We start from the raw sequence: 18856 nt of genomic DNA, 5'->3' as shown, positions 1-18856 counted from the left end.
GAAATTAATTAAATTCCCCAAAACACTCTCTCTCTCTCTCTCTCTCTCTCATAAGACTTCACAAATTATTAGAAGAGAAAGAAAAGAAGAAAAAAAAAAACAATTTCCTCAAATGTTTATAATGGAAATATTTTCCACTACATTAATTTACATCCTCCTATTTCTTATAACTCTTCTCTATTACAATCTATCAAAGAAACAAATCCTCATCAGAAAACACAAGCAAATACCAAAACTACCCCCAGGCTCAATGGGTTTGCCTTACATAGGAGAAACTCTCCAATTATACCACAAAGATCCCAACATCTTCTTCTCCGACAAGCAAAAAAGGTTCTTATTATCTTCTTCAACAAATTAATTAATTTTCCATTAATAACAATAAATAAATAAATTAATTAAATAAACAAATTTTTATATATGCATGCAGATATGGGGAGATATTCAAAACACACATTCTAGGGTGCAAGTGTGTGATGCTGGCAAGCCCGGAGGCATCAAGATTTGTGCTTGTGACTAATGCAGATTTGTTTAAGCCCACTTACCCTAAGAGCAAAGAGACGATGATCGGCCCGTGGGCTTTGTTCTTCCACCGCGGCGACTACCATTATCGGCTGAGGAAGCTTGTTCAGAGCTCTTTATCTCCTGATCCTATTAGAAAATTCATTCCAGGAATTGAATCCATAGCCATTTCCACTTTGGATTCATTGGCCAGTGATCACAAGAATAAGGTTGTTAGCATATTCCGAGGAATGAAGAAGGTGCATGTTGCTCTCTCTCTCTCTCTCTCTCTCTCTCTCTCTCTCTCTCTCTCTCTCTCTCTCTCTCTCTCTCTCTCTCTCTCTCTCTCTCTCATGCATGGCATGGTTTTGTATGTATAGTTCTCCTTTGAAGTGGGAATATTGGCTATCTTTGGAAACTTGAAGAAACAATATAAGGAAGAGTTAAAGAAGAATTATTTTATAATGGAAAAAGGCTACAATTCTTTCCCCACAAACCTACCCGGAACATCATATCACAAAGCTTTGATGGTAAGCAAAAAAATTAAAAAATAATAATATATATATTTATTTATTTAATTTATTTCCGTATAATTAAGTTGACGCAGTTTTTCTTGGTGCAGGCGCGAAAAAGGCTAGGTCAGATACTTGAGGAAGTAATATGTGAGAGAAAGGAGAAAAAAATGGTGGAGAATGATTTATTGGGGAATCTTCTTAGCTTGAAGAATGATGAATTAAGCGACGATCAAATTGCGGATAATGTTATCGGAGTTTTGTTTGCTGCTCAAGACACTACCGCTAGTGCGTTAACATGGATCCTTAAATACCTTCATGATCATCCTAAAATTTTCGAAGCTGTTAAGGTAAGTAATTAATTAATTGCTATAATATATATATATATATATATATATATATATATATATATATATATATATATATATATATATATATATATGTTGTAGTACATAATATATGTTTTTTTACTTGCCAATTAATGAATTAATTTATGTATATATATACAGGCAGAGCAGAGAGAAATATACATGTGTAATGAAAAAGGAAATAAGAGCTTGACATGGACTCAAACTAGAAATATGCCACTCACTTATAAGGTATTATATTATTGTGCTATTTAAAAAAAAAAAAAAAAATTAATTTAAATGATTTTTTAATTCCATTTTTTACAGAATACATTTTTTAAAAAATATTTTTACTGTGCATGGCAGGTAATATTGGAGAGCTTAAGAATGGCAAGCATTGTGTCTTTCACTTTCAGAGAAGCTGTGGTTGATGTTGAATACAATGGTAACAATTCTGCATATCTTGACTTTTACTTTGACTTTCTCTCTTCTGTGTGTGTGTATGTGGCCTTCATTTAATTTTTGAATGGAAATACTTTAATGAGAATAAAATGTCAATTTATTTGATTTTTTTATTTATTTTATTTTATTTTAATGTAGGTTATCTTATTCCGAAGGGGTGGAAAGTTATGCCATTATTCAGAAATATTCACCACAATCCTGAATTTTTCAGTGAGCCTCAAAAATTTGATCCACATAGATTCGAGGTACAAGAAAATATTCCATCAATTAAGTAATTTTATTTATTCCAATTCCATATATACCCTTCTAAATAATTAGTAAAAGAAAAAACTAAATATAATGATGATTTTATTTAATTTTGCTGACGTGGCTGTGTGATTCAGGTTGCTCCAAAGCCCAATACATATATGCCATTTGGCAATGGGGCCCACTCTTGTCCTGGAAATGAACTTGCCAGGCTGGAAATGCTGATTTTAATCCATCATTTGGTAAACAGATTAAAGTAAGAAAATGGAAAAAAATAAATGAATAATATTTTATGCAAAAAAATATGAATTATTAACTAACAATTCCATTTCTACCCTCTCGTTTATCTGCAGATGGGAAATCGTGAGCTCTCGAGATACGATACAGTACAGCCCATTTCCGATTCCTTATAACGGGCTTCCGGCCCGGTTCTGGAACGAGCCGGACAACGAAGAGCTTTGCAATTAGCAAGAAATTACAAAACAACCCCTAACAAAATATATATTATTAGAATGCACCCCTCAAAAACCCTGTAATTGTTTTTTTATAATCAAGGGTCAAATTATATATAGTGTGCTACTATGTTGCTGGGGGCAATATTTATCTCCACATATATATTGTACCTATCTAAATGTGAAACTTTTATTGTGAATGAAATAATATTTTATTATGTTATAATGTTATTTAGTTTTTGCACGATAGAATATTATTGAATTAACCAAACACTAAATAATACTTTATTTATTTATTTAATTTATCATATATATATATATATATATATATATATATATATATATATATATATATATCGACGTAATTGAGAATTAGTCATTGCTCTAAAACGAGAGTTTAACTTGATTGCATGTAATAAAAAGAGATTGTGAACTAATTGGAAGAAGAAAAAAAGTGAAAAAAAATATATTTTAAAGTGTGGTAATGTCAAATTACGGTTATTCCTGAGGTAATGTCAAATTACGAAAATAATTCATTATTTTTCAATAATTACAACCACTCATCGACTATAAATCTTCTTACACGTCCACCCTTACGGTATCAAATTTAGTGAAGTATTCTCCAATTTGTACCCGTTTTACCCCATTCGAGCTCCACAATTTTGAAACAAGATGATCATAAAATGTGTCTCTTGACTTGTAAATATCATATTGTGGTGCATCTGAAACTGCATTTTTTGTACAAAACGAGTATAAAACTAGATAACATATCACGGAATGTAGAAGATTTCACTAAATTTGACACCGAAAGGATGAACGTGTAAGAAGATTTATAATTGATAGGCGATTGTAATTATCCAAACATGATAGGTTTTTTCGTAATTTGACCTTATATCAGGAAGTGACCGTAATTTGACGGTAATTTCTCAAAATTATTGAACACAACCAAGAATAACATTCTTGTACTTTGACAATGTATGATTGTGGGGGTCAGCATCGATGAATAAGAAGATCAAGAAAGTCATTTTTTTAATTGGCTGCACAAAATTAATTTAGAAATTCCTTTTGGGTAAGGGAACTCTCTCAGGTGCACATAATTTTCTAGTGGGTCCTTTGATTTAAAAACACTATTGTATTATTATTTCTATTTGTGACCACCATTCTTATGTCAATTTTTCTGTAGCTAATGTAATTTGGTCGGCGCCACGTCATGTGATGTTTCAATTTCTTAAGAATAGACATTGTGCAAAAAATCACCCACAATTTCTTTTTTTAGGGATTATTTAGTACCAAAATCATTAAATTCAGAACAAAAAATCTCAGAATTAATTCTACAGTTGTAGTAGTTTGGATATGTTTCTTTGCATTTTAGGATTTCTTTAATTTATTTTCGGGAAAAATAGTGTTTTCGAAAAATAATTTCATAGAATTATTTTTCTATGGTGGTGTCGGTCGTTCAACATGGTATCAGAGTTCGAATTCTACTGCTAAATTGTACCTAAAACTTTTGGAAATTGTTGGTTTAATTTGTATCATTATAAGATATATCAATTATCAAAAATAATAAAAAAAAATAATAATAATACTTTGTTTAAACTATTGGCCATAAATCCCATAAAGAGAAAAGTCAACGAAACTACTAGTGACTCAATCAAAGAAGCTTAACAGCACATGCACTTACAGTTAATCACTTAATAAAGTCATTAGTGATAATCCCCTTAAAATTGATTGATAACAGAGACCCTTCATTGTCAAAAGTTAGTTTATAAACATGATTAAGACATAATGAACTTTTAAACGAAGACGATAGGTCCTGCACGAACCTTCAAGATTTTGGATTATTTAAAGGTAGAATGTTACACTAAACGGTCTTTCTTTTTATGGAATCATTATCTATCGAAATACACTTAAAAATATTTCAAACTACAGTCGTCTTTTCTTGATTTGTGCATTCCACGTTTTCTCTTTTGTTTCAAGTATATCCAGAAGTTTGTCGCACTCAAAATTTTAAGGGTGTTCGTGTTTTGAGGTCTCCTAGACTTTTGTCAATCGATTATCAGCATCGTAAATTCGAACCTGAGTGAATCGACAAAACATTTCCGCACAAAAGGTCATTGTGAATAACCAAAGTTACCAAGATGGGCCTTGGCCCACGTAGGCGCAAATTTTAATGAGCCCAAGCCCTATGCCAACAAGCAAAATAACCAAAAAGAAACCCCAACGTAATTATTTTCCCTTTATAAATATTAAAATTCACGAGTCTAAATTAAATATTATTATAATCAATTCCCAAACAAACCTGCCGACATGCCTATTCCCAATTTCATTAAAATATTATTATCCGCCATCTCAATTATCTGACATTTCTATCTTACTCCATGTTCCTCCTGAAACGAAAATGTTTTTGCCGTTGTTTGTTTGTGTACTCGGAGTTGAATTAGGATCCCGATAAATTTGGTGTTATCGGGTCGCGTTACTCATACAGACATATATTATACATACATATGGAAGACATTAAAAGTATAGAGAAAGGAGATACACAAACGCGTATAGTTCTTACACATGGAACTGTTCGTTTTCAAAACGGTTCAGTTCCATCGGGCATAAGTCTGAGCAAGTGAACATCCACGATTAAAAGGAATAATTATGATGGTCAAGATGAAAATAGTTGACTATGAGCTGGATTATAAAGTGTGGGCCCAACCCAAAAATTCATATTGAAGCAAAATGGCGCCTTTTCTATCTTTGCCGCCAGATTTCGGATCGGGTATATATGTCGTGTTCTTCTTTCTCTAAATAAATAATTAATATATATACACATTACACACACAAAATAAATAAATAAATTTTGTTTCGTTAATTAATTTATCCAGTGACATTTAAAAGTTCAAAAAGCACAAAAATCAAAGGCGTTAAAAAAAATGTGCGCGGCCATATTAACTAATATAAAATTCCATGCCCACGTGAATTATGAATTAAAAACTTCACAATATATCTTATACGTATCACACACTCTCTCTCTCTCTCTCTCTCTCCCATGGCTGTACTACTACTGGGTGTTGGAAGATTTTTAATGTAGAGCCGTTGTGGTGTTGGATTACTTTACTTTATATATACACCATGAATGTGTGTGCATATATCTATATTCTTTCAATTGATTGATTGATTGATTGATGCTTTTGTGGTTTGTAATTGAGATTCGAATCTTGTGATGGAGGAATCAATCTGGAAGGACAATGAGGTCACCTGCGCTTGGAATTTCGTTGAATCTTTCTACTTCGCTTTCGCGTTCGTCGCAGCGAGGTTTCTCCTCGATACTTTCGTCTTTCGTGTGAGCTTTCTCGACATACTCTCTTCGTTTCTAATTAAATCTTCTAGAATTAGAATGTTCTAGCTACTTGAACGAGCAACTTAATTTTCTTGTACTTGCTGTCTTATTTTTTTTACATTTTTTTAGCCAATTGTACTTGTTGATTCATGAATGAAATTAAATTTTATCGCGTTATTGCATTTATTACCCATGTGTAATATCGAAAACGCATAGGCGTGTCGAATTCAAATTAACCCGACATTTCACGGAATGCTTACTTTTTGCGATTCATTTTGTACAAAATAATAGTGATTCAACCTTGATTAATATATAGAATGGTTCAAATGTTTGTGGGTGCAGTTATTTTGACTATAAAATAAATGTGTATATATGTATGTATCTATTACAGAGGATGTCCATCTGGTTGTTGAGGAGAGGAACTCCTAATTATAAGTTGAAAGACGATGAATTAGTGGCGAAAATAGCGAAATGTTCGGAATCTCTGTGGAAGCTTACGTATTACGTTACCGTTGAATATTGCATTTTGGCAACTGCATACCAAGAACCATGGTTCGCAGACGTAAAGCAGTATTTTAGAGGCTGGCCTAACCAAGAGCTCAAGTTAGTTCTCTGACTATATATATCACTAATACATATGAATATGCATAATTCTTCTAGATCTTGTTTTAGGAGATATAAATATTAAATAATTTCCGTGTCACTAGCAACTTGAACTTTTTGGTTGAGGCGATGATTCAGCACGTGACCAGAGTCAGATCAAATGAAAGGTCTTATATATCTGAAAATTGTTAATTTTTACTATTGTTTTTAGGCTTCCGTTGAAGCTAATCTACATGTGCCAGTGCGGGTTCTATATCTATAGCATTGGTGCACTCCTCATGTGGGAGACGCGTCGCAAGGATTTTACTATAATGATGTCTCATCATTTCGTCACCGTCGTCCTCATTTTGTTTTCGTGTTTCGCAAGGTATATTTTGTTGCATTCTCGTTTTTTTTTTTAATTCATCGATTAATTGGGATTTTTATTTTAATGATTGTGGCAAAAATTGATGAATCCCGCAGGTTGTTTCGAATAGGGGCGGTTATCCTTGCGCTGCACGATGCGAGTGACGTGTTCCTCGAAGCTGCAAAGGTTTTCAAGTACTCAGGGAAAGAGGTCGGAGCTAGTGTGTGCTTCGGGTTTTTCGCCTTGTCTTGGCTTCTTCTTAGGCTTGTTTTTTTCCCCTTTTGGGTTATAAGATCTTCAAGGTTTGTTTTATTATTTCAAACTAATTTTTTTCTCATAATTTTTTTTTTTAAATATTAAAAACACTTGTTTAACTACTGTTGATATATAATCAATCAGCTACCACTCATGTGAAGTGATGAAGCTATCAGAGCCGTTCATTATGGGAGTATACTACACCTTCAATACAATGTTGGTCACCCTGCTTGTTTTTCATGTTTACTGGTGGAAATTAATCTGTGCTATGATTTTAAGACAGCTGAAAAGTAGTGGCAAAGTTGGGGAAGATATAAGATCAGGTTTGCATTTTATTATTTTTTCTTTTTTTACTAATTATGATTTTTATTTTATTTTTCGACTTGTAATAAGAAGGAAAAAGATACATGTCAACATTTATTAATCCTTCGTGCAGATTCGGAAGAGGACGAGTAGGTGGACGATTATATCCTTGGATAAGCGGTTTTTGGTGTCGAAATTTGGCTTTGATTTCTTGTAAAGACTGCAAGTTTAATTTATCCATTTCGTTTTCGTAATTTTTGTTTTGATTACTAATGCATTGAAAAGTTATTTGTTTTTTTTTTATATATCAAAATTTAAAGATTATATCGAATTTTACCATGTATTTAATCTACAATAGATGTTTTTCACCAGATGTAGCGTCTCGTAGACGACGAAACATGCCCACTACACTTTGATAAGGATTCGATCAAACTCGCATATGACGCTAGATTCTAATTTGTTGAAGAGAATACATACTACTAAAATTTCTGGTAAGTAGTATATTTTTATAATAATATTGCATAAATATTTATATATATATATATAAAAATTTAAATATAAATCAATTTCAATGTAGGATCTAAAATTGTACATTATAATAAAAATTAAATAAAAAAATTATCTTAATAGATAGTGATTTATAAAAATTGGGAAAAGCACCAAAAAAATCAAGAGCATCGGAAAAAAATAATAAATAAATAAAGAAAAAAGAGCGTGGGAAGAACCGGCCGGTAAAACGTGGGCGCAGCGCGCGTGACTATAAGTTCACGGCCATATAAACTAGAACTCCATTTCCACATGAATAAAAACTAATTTCCCCCATTCCTTTGTGTTCTTTTAATTCTCTCTCTCTCTAGCTTCTCCCCTATCGCTGTAATTTCATAAATGTAGAGCCGTTTTCGTGTTGATTACGTTTCTACACCATTTTTTTTTAAATTTCGGTAATTAATGCTTGTTGGTTGCCTTGGAATTCGCTAATGGAATCAAATTGGAAGTACTCCAATGGCTTACCCAGCGCGTGGCATTTCATCGTCGCTCTCTACTTCGCCTTCGCGTTCGTTGTCGTGAGGTTTTTCCTCGATCGATTCATCTTTCGTGTAAGTGAGCCTTTTTTTTCTCTGCGTGGTGATTTTGCGTTCTAATTAAGGCTTTTCCGATTTTACGGCATTCGAACGTGTTTAACTCATGATCTAATTTGAGCATAAATAATCCATAAAGCACTAACTACTGATTTGTTTATGTATCGTAAATCGTGAGGTGAGTTTTCATTTGTTTTTGTTGAATGATGTTTTATGATTACGCGTTCGAATTAAGGCTTTCCGATTTTACGGTATTCGAGAGTTTAACTTATATTGAGCAAATAACCGATAACGAGCTAGCGATTTGTTTTTCCAGTTCGTTTCTCACAATTGACTCGATCGTTTACAGAGGCTGGCAATCTGGTTATTGAGCAGAGGAACCACTCAGCTGAAACAGAATACGGCAAAAATAGTGAAATGTTCGGAATCGATGTGGAAGCTTACGTACTATTCTACTATGGAGTTTTGCGTTTTGGCAACTATCTATCACGAGCCGTGGTTTAGAGACGTAAATCAGTGCTTTACAGGCTGGCCTAACCAAGAGCTCAAGTAAGATTAATCGAATTAGTGATGTGCTTTACGAACAAAATTGATCTCGGAGTTTTCTTATATACTAATAAGGGACTTCATAAATTTCGTCGGTGCAGGCTTGCATTGAAACTTATCTACATGTGCCAATGTGGATTCTACATATACAGCATTTTCGCGCTCGTTGCGTGGGAAACGAGACGGAAGGATTTTTCCGTGATGATGTCACATCACGTTGTTACCGTGACTCTGATTTCGTATTCGTACGTCCTGAGGTATGTATTTTTATTAAACATATATATAATTGCGTCAAATTGCTTAAGTTTTTTTTAATTCGACGAGCTTTTCTTGCAGGTTTTTTCAAATAGGAGCGGTTATTCTTGCGCTGCACGACGCGAGCGATGTATTCCTCGAAGCTGCAAAGATTTTCAAGTACTCGGGGAAAGAGGTTGGCGCTAGCGTGTGCTTCGGTTTGTTTGCATTGTCGTGGCTTCTACTTAGGCTTGTCTTTTTTCCGTTTTGGGTTTTAAGATCAACAAGGTTAATTAATTTGCTTTCCAATCGATTAAAATTTCTCGGTTTTTTTTTTTCTTTTTTGCTGGTATTTTGTCGCATTAAATCGGTTTCTGATTATTGTTGTTGTTTTTGGTCAGCATTCACACATGTAAAGTACTGAAGCTGTCTGAGACTTATGTTATGGGAGCATACTATGTTTTGAACACAATGTTGTTCACTCTTTTTGTTTTTCACATTTATTGGGGGAAATTAATTTTTGAAATGATTTTAAGACAGCTGAAAAATAGAGGCAAAGTTGGGGAAGACATAAGATCAGGTTTGCATTTTTTATTTTTTTTACTTATGCTAAAAAAAAGAAAAAAAAAACCCCGAAAAATCGGATTATTCTCCGATCCTTATTACTAACACTTCTCGCTTATTAACACAGATTCAGAAGATGATGAATAGTCAGAATGATTTTGTAGACACTGCACCCGGGTGACACACCATTAATTTTCACATAATAACACGTTAGTGGTAGTTATTCTTATAAACATATGGTACAAAACCACCCGATGTTTTTCAACAGATGTAGTATATCTCGTAAACCATGTTAATGTGGTATTTTTTTTTTTTTTTTTGTAATTTTATATATATATTTGCAGGTTTCAATAATATTCTGCTACAAGATTGGGCTGACAGTGACACCAAAAAGAAATAATAGTGTATTAATTTCATACTTGTTGAATAATGTTTGACTTTTCCAAGTCGGAAAAATCAATCATTAATTATTATAGTTATATAAAATATTAAGAGGAAACTTTTTTTTCTTGATAGGAAAAAAATATATAAATATAAATATATAGATATATATTAGGAATTATGATAGGCTATAAATTATTTTATATTTTACAGACACTACTATTGTTATTAATTTTGTATTGATATTTTACTTTAAAGAGTATAATATTATTATATTTTATAAATATTTGTATAATATTATTAATATGTATAAATTATGTTGCATATATAAATTACATATTACATGAACAATATAGTGTGGTAAAGTTTGATTTGCAAAATTTGTAATTTAAAAGTCGAATTTCCGTAATAAAATTTATTTTCACTTTTTTTATACTAATGCCCCTCATCTTCCGTCATATTATACAAATGGACTTCCGTTTGATTTCTGTAAGGCATGACGTCATCCCGTCCCCACAGGCAGTCAAAAAATCACCGTGTGAACTCTCCACCGGATGACGTCATACTGCCAGCTAATCAAATAGTCCACCACGTGCCAACAAAAATAGCTTTTTCTAAGCTGAAAACACACCGTGTAAAACTAGTGTGCGAGAGACTCTGAGCTGGCATCTCTCTGGCTTTTTCGAGGACGCCCCCCCGTATATATATATATATATATATAACGCCCCCCTTTGACCTTATTTTCCCCACATTCCTAAAAAACAAATTTTCAGACAATACTAAGTTTTAGTATTAATTCAAGAAGACGAGAGAAAAAGTCAACTTATCTGAGGACGGCGGACATGCAGAAGTCAAACAAGAGAATCAAGCAGGACCAAAGTACGAGTAGTAACTGTACCAGCAACGGCGGCTCAACGACGGCGCCGCTTCATTTTTCGCCGCCGCGTCTCACCAGTGAGGAGGAAGTTTCCATCATGGTTTCCGCCCTCAAAAACGTTATCACCGGCGCCGCCGCCGAAAACGCGGGTTACGAGTTCTGTGGTTCTGATCATTTCAGACGCGCCGCCGCCGGTGGTGGCTTTATCTCTGTTTCCGATGATTTGGAAACTTGCCGCTTCTGCCGGATAAATGGCTGCTTGGGCTGTAATTTCTTTGACGATCAGGAAAACAAGAGTAGCCACAACAACAGCAACGCACCGTCTTCAGCAGCGACGCCGCCGCCAGTGGCGGCGGCGGCGGAGGATGGGAAGAAGAGGAAGAAGAAGAATTACAGGGGTGTGCGGCAGCGGCCGTGGGGGAAGTGGGCGTCGGAAATAAGAGACCCACACAAGGCGGCGCGTGTGTGGCTGGGAACTTTCGAGAACGCGGAGGACGCGGCGCGTGCTTACGATAGGGCGGCCATCAAGTACCGTGGGCCCCGAGCGAAGCTCAATTTTCCATTCTCGGACTACACTGCCGGCGGCGTTGGTGCCGCCACTTCTTCCATCGCCGCCGTGGCTACGGCGGCGAGTTCCTCTTTCTGCCATCAGCAAGAAAATGTGGTGATTGAAATGCAGAAGAAGCGGAAACAAGAAAATTTTGGGAAAATGGAAATTGGATCGAGCAGTAATAATAATAATAATAATAATTATGAGATAAATAATTACGGTGATTTGGTGATCGGAGAAGATGATATTAAGGAGTGGCTGATGATGATGGATTTCGACAATGGCGGGAGTTCATCGGACTCTGCTAATGGCGGCGGAATTAATGCTCATTGCGTGTAGTGCAATGCTAATTAATTACATTATTTTATTATTTACTTTTTTTCTCTTTCTTTTTCTTTTTTATTAGAGGTGGTGCTATTTTTTGAAACAATTTTAAAATTCAAGAATTGGGATTCTCCTCTGTTTTATAGCTAGTTCAATAGTAAAAGAATACTATTTAGGGAAAGTATATATACATTAATGATTCTCTTTGATGGAAATTTTGAGTTACATATAATATAAGTGGATTTAATCTTTTTTTTTTTTTTTTAAATTAAGTGTTGGTGAATGAGAAATTCAGTAACTATTTAAATAATTTAGTTATGGAAAATAATAGGTGAAAAGTCACCTGTAAAAAATGAAGGTGTTTGGTTTATATAAAAATGTAATGTATTAAAGACAAAGAACCGAATTCTTGCTTCGACCATTTGTTAATATAAAAAATCTTTATCTTCGCGTATACATTTTGAAGATTGTAAATTCTATTAAATTTAAAGTAAATCAATGTTTATTTATAGTTTAGGTGGAAAAAAATATATTAAAGTGCTCAATATTTCAAATTAAAAAACAAGACAAAAGATATGCCATTGATGAGACAAAGTTGAGATTATTGGAATATACATACTTTAAACCTTTTTATAATTACCATAATCCAATATTTAAAGACTTTAACTGCTTTCTTGGACAAAAAGTGTCATATTTGAAATCAAATTCTTGTAATATTTTTTTGAGTAATATGACCAAGTTAATAAAATATTTAATATTTAACACATTTTCCTTTAAGAACTTCAACTATTAATGATTTTTCATTTTAATTTTACCAAACTATTTTTTTAATTAAAAAATCCACAAAAGAATAAGTCGTTAATTAAATAATTGAATCTTATTTTAATAGTTCCCACGAATTATGATGAAGAGGTCGACGAGTGGGGCCCACTCAATAAAAAAATGGATAGAGCATAGCACCTGAAAATGCTTTTTAAGACGGATAAAGGCGACGTGTAAATTAACACGTGTGCTTGAATCCTCTAAATTTAGTGGTGATACTAAGTTGTTATTTCAGGCATGTGCTGGAATTCTGAATAAAAATACACTACCAGTCACCAGATTTAAACAAACATTTAACACGTGCTTCTAAGAAACAATGAAGGGATACTTCCACGAGTGTTAATTACTCCGAGTATGTGTATGGGTATATTTTCCAATCATTGTATTTTTTGTTTCTTTAGGGAGTTGAGCCCCACTGCGATTCAATCACATCACAGAGTAAGTAGCCTTATCGAATTTTTTAGCTTTGAGATATAATAATAAATAAATAAATAATAAAAAATAAAAAATATATATAGTTACAGTATAACCTCGATAAATTAATAATTTCGCTTAAATAATAGTTTTTTTTATCCTGACTCGGTAAAAATCTACTAAATTATTAGTTCAATAATTTAGTCTTTCGCTAAATTAATAGAATTTTGCTAGTTCCGACTGTATTAATTTATACAAGTTTAAGTGTATATATGTGGAGGGCTGGTTTACACAAATGTGACCCACTCCGAACCCGTTTTCGGGGGGAAAAATAGAATTCGTTCCCTAACCATTTATTTGCGGGGCGGGCATTGCTCTAGAATTTCGGGGAGAGTCGGGTCGGATAAAGATGGTCTTCCGTATATTAGCGGGATAATTACAGTTTTGGTCCCCCAAGTTTGCACGTTTTTTATTTTTAGTCCCCCATTTACCGCCATCAACAAAATACACATTAATGTTGTCACATTTTAACACATTTAGTCCCTCCGTCTGTTTGACCGTTAAGTAGTAACGGTCAACGGCTGAATTTGGGATTTTTCTTTGAGAAAATTGCAATAAGACCCCTGTATTCTTTCAAAATATTCTGAAAACCTCTATAATTTTATCCAACCATAATTTAACCCCAATTTCATCAATTAACCAATTTTAACCAATGACCCCGATATTTCAAAATTGGGTAATCCGACCTTGACTTTCTTTTTAACTCGGTTGACTCTTTTTTCGATTGATTTTTTTGCCACTGTTGACCGATGTTGAATGTCGGGTTAACAGCGTTGACATTTTTCTCTTGATTTTTATTTTATTTTTATTTAAATTGTTGAGTAATGGAAAAATGTAATTTAAAAAAAATTCAAAGCTGATAATCGGCAAGAAAAAAATATCATAAAAAAAAGTCAAAATAAAGAAAAAAGGAAAAAGCCAACGCATCTCAATAACGGAAACAATTTAAGACAAAAAAAAAAGATAAAAATTAACGGCAGTGTTAGCCCCAAAAACCGTTAACCTAGAGTGGTTATCTCATTCCAAATTACTCCGCACATGCCTAATTCATCTTCTTCATATTTTTTTGGGAAGAAATTTGGGATGCACTAGCGGTTCCACGAAGAAAAAAAATGAGGGGAACAAATTATGGATTTTATATTTTTTTTTAAATTGTAGTTAGGCCCTAGAATTTTAGATAAAAATTTTATTAGAAGTTTGTAATTTTAATATTACGATACTAGATATAGTATTATTATTGTGTTCTACGGTAATTGTGTTGATTAGAAAAAAAAAGTCACAAGAAAAAAGCTCATAAAAAATCAAGAAAAATAAAAACAATCAACATTGTTAACCTAGAATACAATGTCGGTGAACGGCGTCAAAATCATATTAAATTAAAAAGTCAATGCCGAAAAAAAAAAGTAAAAAAAAAAAAAACATCGGTCAACGGTCTGCGGAAATGCTGGTAAAAATCGCGGTCGTTTGTCAAAATTGATTAAATGGTGAAATTGGGGTTAAATTAGGGTTGAATAAAATTTTAGGAGTTTATAGAATATTTTAAAATAATGCAGGGGTTTGAGTGCAATTTTTATCTATGAAAAATCTCAAATTCAACCCTAATTCAACAGTTGACCGTTACTTCCTGACGGTCAAACAGACGGAGGGACCAAATGTGTTAAATTTTGACAACATTAGTGTGTATTTTGTTGACGGCGATAAATGGGGGACCAAAAGTAAAAAACGTGCAAACTTGGGGGATCAAAACTGTAATTATCCCTATATTAGCTGTTAAAAATAACCTTTAGCCAAACAGGCCCTAACCCTCCAAGTTTATTTATTAGTTATTGGGCCTTGAAATAATTGCTGGTCAAAATTCTCTTTTGCAATAAGTGAGACTCGTCTTTTATTTAAGCCCATTGGTCCAATCGTAGGTAATTGGCCCAAAACTTATTTCAATGTTCACAACAAAATTCTAACCTTATACGTGAAATAAATTCATATTTTTAAGAGCCCTTTAAAGATATTTTAAATATAAAATTCTCATTAATAATATTTAAAAAATACTTAATTTTATTTTTTTCTGAATACATAAATAACTATATTTTTTTTTAAATATAATCTAATACTCCTTCTGTTCCATAATAACTATCTCTTTTAAAAATATTTTTGTTCCATATTATCTGTCACTTTATATTTCCAATACTGCATTAAATGCATTTTTTCCTATTTTAACCTTATTAATTCAACTACTCTGTTATCACATCATTAAATAATTAAGGTTATTTTAGTCTTTCTAATATATTTTACCTAAAATCAAGACACATTTATTGAGCTTCTTAATACTTGTGCAAAGCAAAAAACAGTTAATAGGGAACGGGGGAGTACATAATAAACAAAGTCCACTATAAGAATTGAAATTTGCCATTAAATGGTATTATATACTAAAATCACTAGTAAATATTACATCTGTAATTATTTTGTGAAATACTATAAATTATAATAAGATTACTGTTACCGAATGTCTCACTAATTATATATAACTATTTTTTATTTAATTGAATTCAGGTTAATTAAAATCAATCTGAATTAAAATTTTAATTTTTTAGGAGAGTCGCTAAAGCAAACATCACGATTTACATGTGCTTCACCACGCTTTCTCCGCGCATCTCTCTTTCCTTCATCACCAAGCAATGAGTACACGTGGCGCCTAAGATCTACGCCACCTGTGATACCCGGCCAGTATATAAACTTTACATCCCAATATTTTCATTTTTTTTTCACTTGCCATTTTCTCTCTGCAAATCTCCTCAAAATCAACGCCTTCAAATCCTTCTATCACCTAAAATTCAAATCACTATCTGTTATTGATTATCGTGAAACTATTCGAATTTCGATTTCCAGAAGTTTGAGACTGATTTTTTTTTTCGATCAATTAAGAGCGGCGGAGCGCCACCGTCATGGGCGGTTCACAGAGTCGGGAAGGTCTGGAACTCTCCGATTCGGAGTACTCCGACGACGATCGGGAGGAGCAGGATTCCGAAGATTACGCCGACGCAGAGGATCGTACCCCGAAGGTGAGTTCAAAAACCCTAGACGAAGTTGAATCCAGGCTGCAGGCGTTAAAGCTGAAATACCCGAAGAGCGCCTCCCCTCCCCCTCGGAAACCTAATTCCGATCTCAGAAATGCCGTTAAGCTCTACATTCACATCGGCGGCAACACTCCGAAGGCGAAATGGATTGTTTCGGAGAAGCTCTGTTCTTATAAGTTCGTTAAGAAGTTGAAAATTGACGACGAGGAAGACTACGACGCCGACGAATTGGGCCGGGGGGAGGGGTTTTGGGCTTTGAAAGTGGGGAGGAAAATTAAGGTTAGGGTTTCCACCGAATTGCAGATGAAATTCTTCGGGGATCAGAGGAGGGTTGATTTTGTGGACGGTGGTGTTTGGGCTCTGAAATTCCTCGCAGACGACGAGTACAGGAGCTTCGTCACTAAATTCCAGGAGTGCTTGTTTGAGAATGTTTACGGATTGAAACCCACAGATGAAAACAAAGTGAAAATTTACGGGAAAGATTTCATAGGCTGGATGAAACCTGATGAGTCAGATGATTCTATGTGGGAGGATGCAGAGGATGGTGTGTGGAAGAATCCGGACAAACGACCCGTCGATTTCTCAGAGAGGGAGAATCAAGATTTGTTGGAGGAATTCGAAGAAGCCGCCACAGGTGGTGGAATACAGAGCTTAGCTTTGGGGGCATTGGATAATAGTTTTTTGGTTAGTGATTCAGGGGTTCAAGTTGTGAAGAACTTTAGCCATGGAATTCATGGGAAAGGAGTGTATGTAAAATTCGACGACAGTAAATTGGGTTGGAGTGGTGGAAACTCCGGTACGCCGAAGAAGGCACTTTTGATGAGAGGAGAGACGAATATGATGCTCATGAGTCCCTTAAAGGATGGGAAATCTCACACTAACTCCCCTGGTCTTCTCCAGTTGGATATCGAAACTGGAAAAATCGTCACAAATTGGAAATTCGAAAAAGATGGTGCTGATATTTCCATGAAAGATATTACCAGTGATGCAAAGGGGTCTCAGTTAGACCCTTCTGAGTCGACTTTCTTGGGTTTAGACGACAATAGATTGTGTCAGTGGGATATGCGCGATAGAAAGGGGATTGTTCAGAAGATGGCGGATTCGAGCTCTTCGCCCGTGTTGAATTGGACACAGGGTCATCAGTTTTCAAGAGGGACAAATTTTCAGTGTTTTGCTACCGCTGGAGATGGATCCATTGTTGTTGGATCGCTCGATGGGAAGATAAGGTTGTACTCGAGAACTTCTATGAGGCAGGCGAAAACTGCTTTTCCAGGGCTTGGTTCGCCTATTACTTCGGTCGATGTTACTTACGATGGGAAGTGGGTTTTGGGTACAACGGACACGTATTTGATCTTGATCTGTACTTTGTTCACGGATAAAGATGGTCGGACGAAAACTGGCTTCAGTGGTCGAATGGGGAATAAAATTCCAGCTCCAAGATTGTTGAAGTTAACCCCTGTGGATGCGCATTTAGCTGGAGCAAATAATAAGTTCCACGCAGGCCATTTCTCTTGGGTAATTTACTATATAACACGGTTTTTTTTTTTTTTTTTTTTTTTTTTTTACGGATTGAATTGGGAATGTAGCTTGTATTATGATTCTAATTTATTTTTTTATTGACAGGTGACGGAAAGTGGGAAGCAAGAAAAGCATTTGGTGGCGACGGTGGGGAAGTTTAGTGTGATATGGAATTTTCAGCAGGTGAAGAACAGCGCGCATCACTGTTATCAGAATCAGCAAGGGCTGAAGAGCTGCTATTGTTACAAAATAGTGTTGAAGGATGAATCTATTATCGAGAGTCGGTTTATGCACGATAAGTATGCGCTTGATAATTCTCCAGAGGCTCCGTTGGTTGTGGCTACTCCTATGAAAGTTACTTCCTTCAGCATGTCGTCTGGCAAGCGGTGAATGACGTGGCAGGGTGGCTGGGTCGGGGGCTTTGTTTCTTTATTAAATTTGTGCTAGTCGAGTATTTCTCTTCTTTTTTTCGAGTGGTGGGTTCTTGATGTTTTACTGGAGAACAGTGTGTCTTGTATTTAAGGTATTCTGCAGATATTGTTTGGTTTATATTGTTGAAGCATTTTACTAATGTATTTTGTCCAGGTCATGTGTTAGCTTCTTAATGTATTTAAAATATGCCTCTCTCTTTCAAAGCTTATAAAATGAGAGAGAACAAAATTGGCATCACACATTAGAAAACGATGTAATAAACATTCAAATTGAGACAGAAACTTGTTCTAAGCATGTAAATTATTTTTTGACTGAGCAGATGTAAATTATATCCGGGGTTCATCAAATGGAGAACATAAAGTTGATGTAATGAAAACGTTGTATGAAGTCACATAAAAAAAGGAAAGGAAAAAAAAAAGGAGAAAAGCGTGTTAGAAATGCTGAACAGCGCTTTTGTACTAGGTGTATATATAGGTGTTAGAAAAGCGTTGTAAAACAACACGCTTTTGTACAGGGGAGTCAAAAAATAATAAGACGCGCCAGGTAGGGGTCGAACCTACGACTTTCTGCTTAGGAAACAGACGCTCTATCCACTGAGCTACAGGCGCTGTTATTGTTAGAAGATGTTTAAA

The 18856-nt window shown here is 34.5% G+C and overlaps 5 protein-coding genes and 1 non-coding gene across 6 annotated transcripts; 5 read left to right on the top strand and 1 right to left on the bottom strand.

The window, feature by feature from the left end:
- CYP707A4 (cytochrome P450, family 707, subfamily A, polypeptide 4) lies at positions 1 to 2735 on the top strand. The gene is made up of 9 exons (XM_012981490.2): positions 1 to 330; positions 428 to 758; positions 879 to 1028; positions 1121 to 1360; positions 1520 to 1609; positions 1724 to 1802; positions 1958 to 2064; positions 2203 to 2321; positions 2419 to 2735. The coding sequence occupies exons 1-9, from the start codon at positions 113 to 115 to the stop codon at positions 2531 to 2533; spliced, it is 1449 nt and encodes a 482-aa protein (XP_012836944.2). The 5' UTR covers positions 1 to 112; the 3' UTR covers positions 2534 to 2735.
- A 2782-nt stretch (positions 2736 to 5517) lies between these two features.
- LOC105957415 (ceramide synthase LOH2) lies at positions 5518 to 7683 on the top strand. Its single transcript, XM_088823205.1, has 6 exons — positions 5518 to 5848; positions 6237 to 6448; positions 6660 to 6815; positions 6911 to 7096; positions 7194 to 7372; positions 7486 to 7683. The coding sequence occupies exons 1-6, from the start codon at positions 5729 to 5731 to the stop codon at positions 7503 to 7505; spliced, it is 873 nt and encodes a 290-aa protein (XP_088679331.1). The 5' UTR covers positions 5518 to 5728; the 3' UTR covers positions 7506 to 7683.
- Positions 7684 to 8219: 536 nt separating this feature from the next.
- LOC105957416 (ceramide synthase LOH2) lies at positions 8220 to 10142 on the top strand. Its single transcript, XM_012981337.2, has 6 exons — positions 8220 to 8449; positions 8781 to 8980; positions 9079 to 9234; positions 9314 to 9499; positions 9613 to 9791; positions 9903 to 10142. Exons 1-6 carry the CDS (start codon positions 8330 to 8332, stop codon positions 9920 to 9922), a joined length of 861 nt encoding a protein of 286 aa, XP_012836791.1. The 5' UTR covers positions 8220 to 8329; the 3' UTR covers positions 9923 to 10142.
- Positions 10143 to 10910: 768 nt separating this feature from the next.
- On the top strand, positions 10911 to 12122 carry LOC105957355 (ethylene-responsive transcription factor ERF109). Its single transcript, XM_012981281.2, has one exon. It carries the CDS (start codon positions 10999 to 11001, stop codon positions 11920 to 11922), a length of 924 nt encoding a protein of 307 aa, XP_012836735.2. The 5' UTR covers positions 10911 to 10998; the 3' UTR covers positions 11923 to 12122.
- A 3803-nt stretch (positions 12123 to 15925) lies between these two features.
- Positions 15926 to 18363, top strand: LOC105957560 (Vacuolar import/degradation, Vid27-related protein). Its single transcript, XM_012981491.2, has 2 exons — positions 15926 to 17789; positions 17898 to 18363. Exons 1-2 carry the CDS (start codon positions 16143 to 16145, stop codon positions 18180 to 18182), a joined length of 1932 nt encoding a protein of 643 aa, XP_012836945.2. The 5' UTR covers positions 15926 to 16142; the 3' UTR covers positions 18183 to 18363.
- A 396-nt stretch (positions 18364 to 18759) lies between these two features.
- On the bottom strand, positions 18760 to 18832 carry TRNAR-CCU (transfer RNA arginine (anticodon CCU)). Its single transcript has one exon. It is a non-coding gene; the product is annotated as a tRNA-Arg (tRNA).
- Between the last annotated feature and the right edge of the window lie 24 nt (positions 18833 to 18856).

The sequence above is a fragment of the Erythranthe guttata genome, chromosome 2 (genome assembly GCF_056151865.1).
Source record: "Erythranthe guttata isolate IM_541 chromosome 2, IM_541, whole genome shotgun sequence".
Lineage (NCBI taxonomy): Eukaryota > Viridiplantae > Streptophyta > Magnoliopsida > Lamiales > Phrymaceae > Erythranthe > Erythranthe guttata.
Note: the sequence above shows the minus strand (reverse complement) of the source record. Positions and strands in the feature narration are given on the sequence as shown.

What these genes read in the sequence shown, in the direction of transcription:
- CYP707A4 (XM_012981490.2), top strand. Translation starts at nt 113, where the DNA reads ATGTTTATAATGGAAATATTTTCCACTACATTAATTTACATCCTCCTA. An exon ending in AAATTTTCGAAGCTGTTAAG is followed by an intron (nt 1,361 to 1,519) that starts GTAAGTAATTAA and finishes ATATATATACAG; the next exon opens with GCAGAGCAGAGAGAAATATA. An exon ending in CATTTGGTAAACAGATTAAA is followed by an intron (nt 2,322 to 2,418) that starts GTAAGAAAATGG and finishes GTTTATCTGCAG; the next exon opens with ATGGGAAATCGTGAGCTCTC.
- LOC105957415 (XM_088823205.1), top strand. Translation starts at nt 5,729, where the DNA reads ATGGAGGAATCAATCTGGAAGGACAATGAGGTCACCTGCGCTTGGAAT. An exon ending in TTGTTTTCGTGTTTCGCAAG is followed by an intron (nt 6,816 to 6,910) that starts GTATATTTTGTT and finishes TGAATCCCGCAG; the next exon opens with GTTGTTTCGAATAGGGGCGG. An exon ending in TGGGGAAGATATAAGATCAG is followed by an intron (nt 7,373 to 7,485) that starts GTTTGCATTTTA and finishes TCCTTCGTGCAG; the next exon opens with ATTCGGAAGAGGACGAGTAG.
- LOC105957416 (XM_012981337.2), top strand. Translation starts at nt 8,330, where the DNA reads ATGGAATCAAATTGGAAGTACTCCAATGGCTTACCCAGCGCGTGGCAT. An exon ending in TCGTATTCGTACGTCCTGAG is followed by an intron (nt 9,235 to 9,313) that starts GTATGTATTTTT and finishes CTTTTCTTGCAG; the next exon opens with GTTTTTTCAAATAGGAGCGG. An exon ending in TGGGTTTTAAGATCAACAAG is followed by an intron (nt 9,500 to 9,612) that starts GTTAATTAATTT and finishes GTTTTTGGTCAG; the next exon opens with CATTCACACATGTAAAGTAC.
- LOC105957355 (XM_012981281.2), top strand. Translation starts at nt 10,999, where the DNA reads ATGCAGAAGTCAAACAAGAGAATCAAGCAGGACCAAAGTACGAGTAGT.
- LOC105957560 (XM_012981491.2), top strand. Translation starts at nt 16,143, where the DNA reads ATGGGCGGTTCACAGAGTCGGGAAGGTCTGGAACTCTCCGATTCGGAG. An exon ending in ACGCAGGCCATTTCTCTTGG is followed by an intron (nt 17,790 to 17,897) that starts GTAATTTACTAT and finishes TTTTATTGACAG; the next exon opens with GTGACGGAAAGTGGGAAGCA.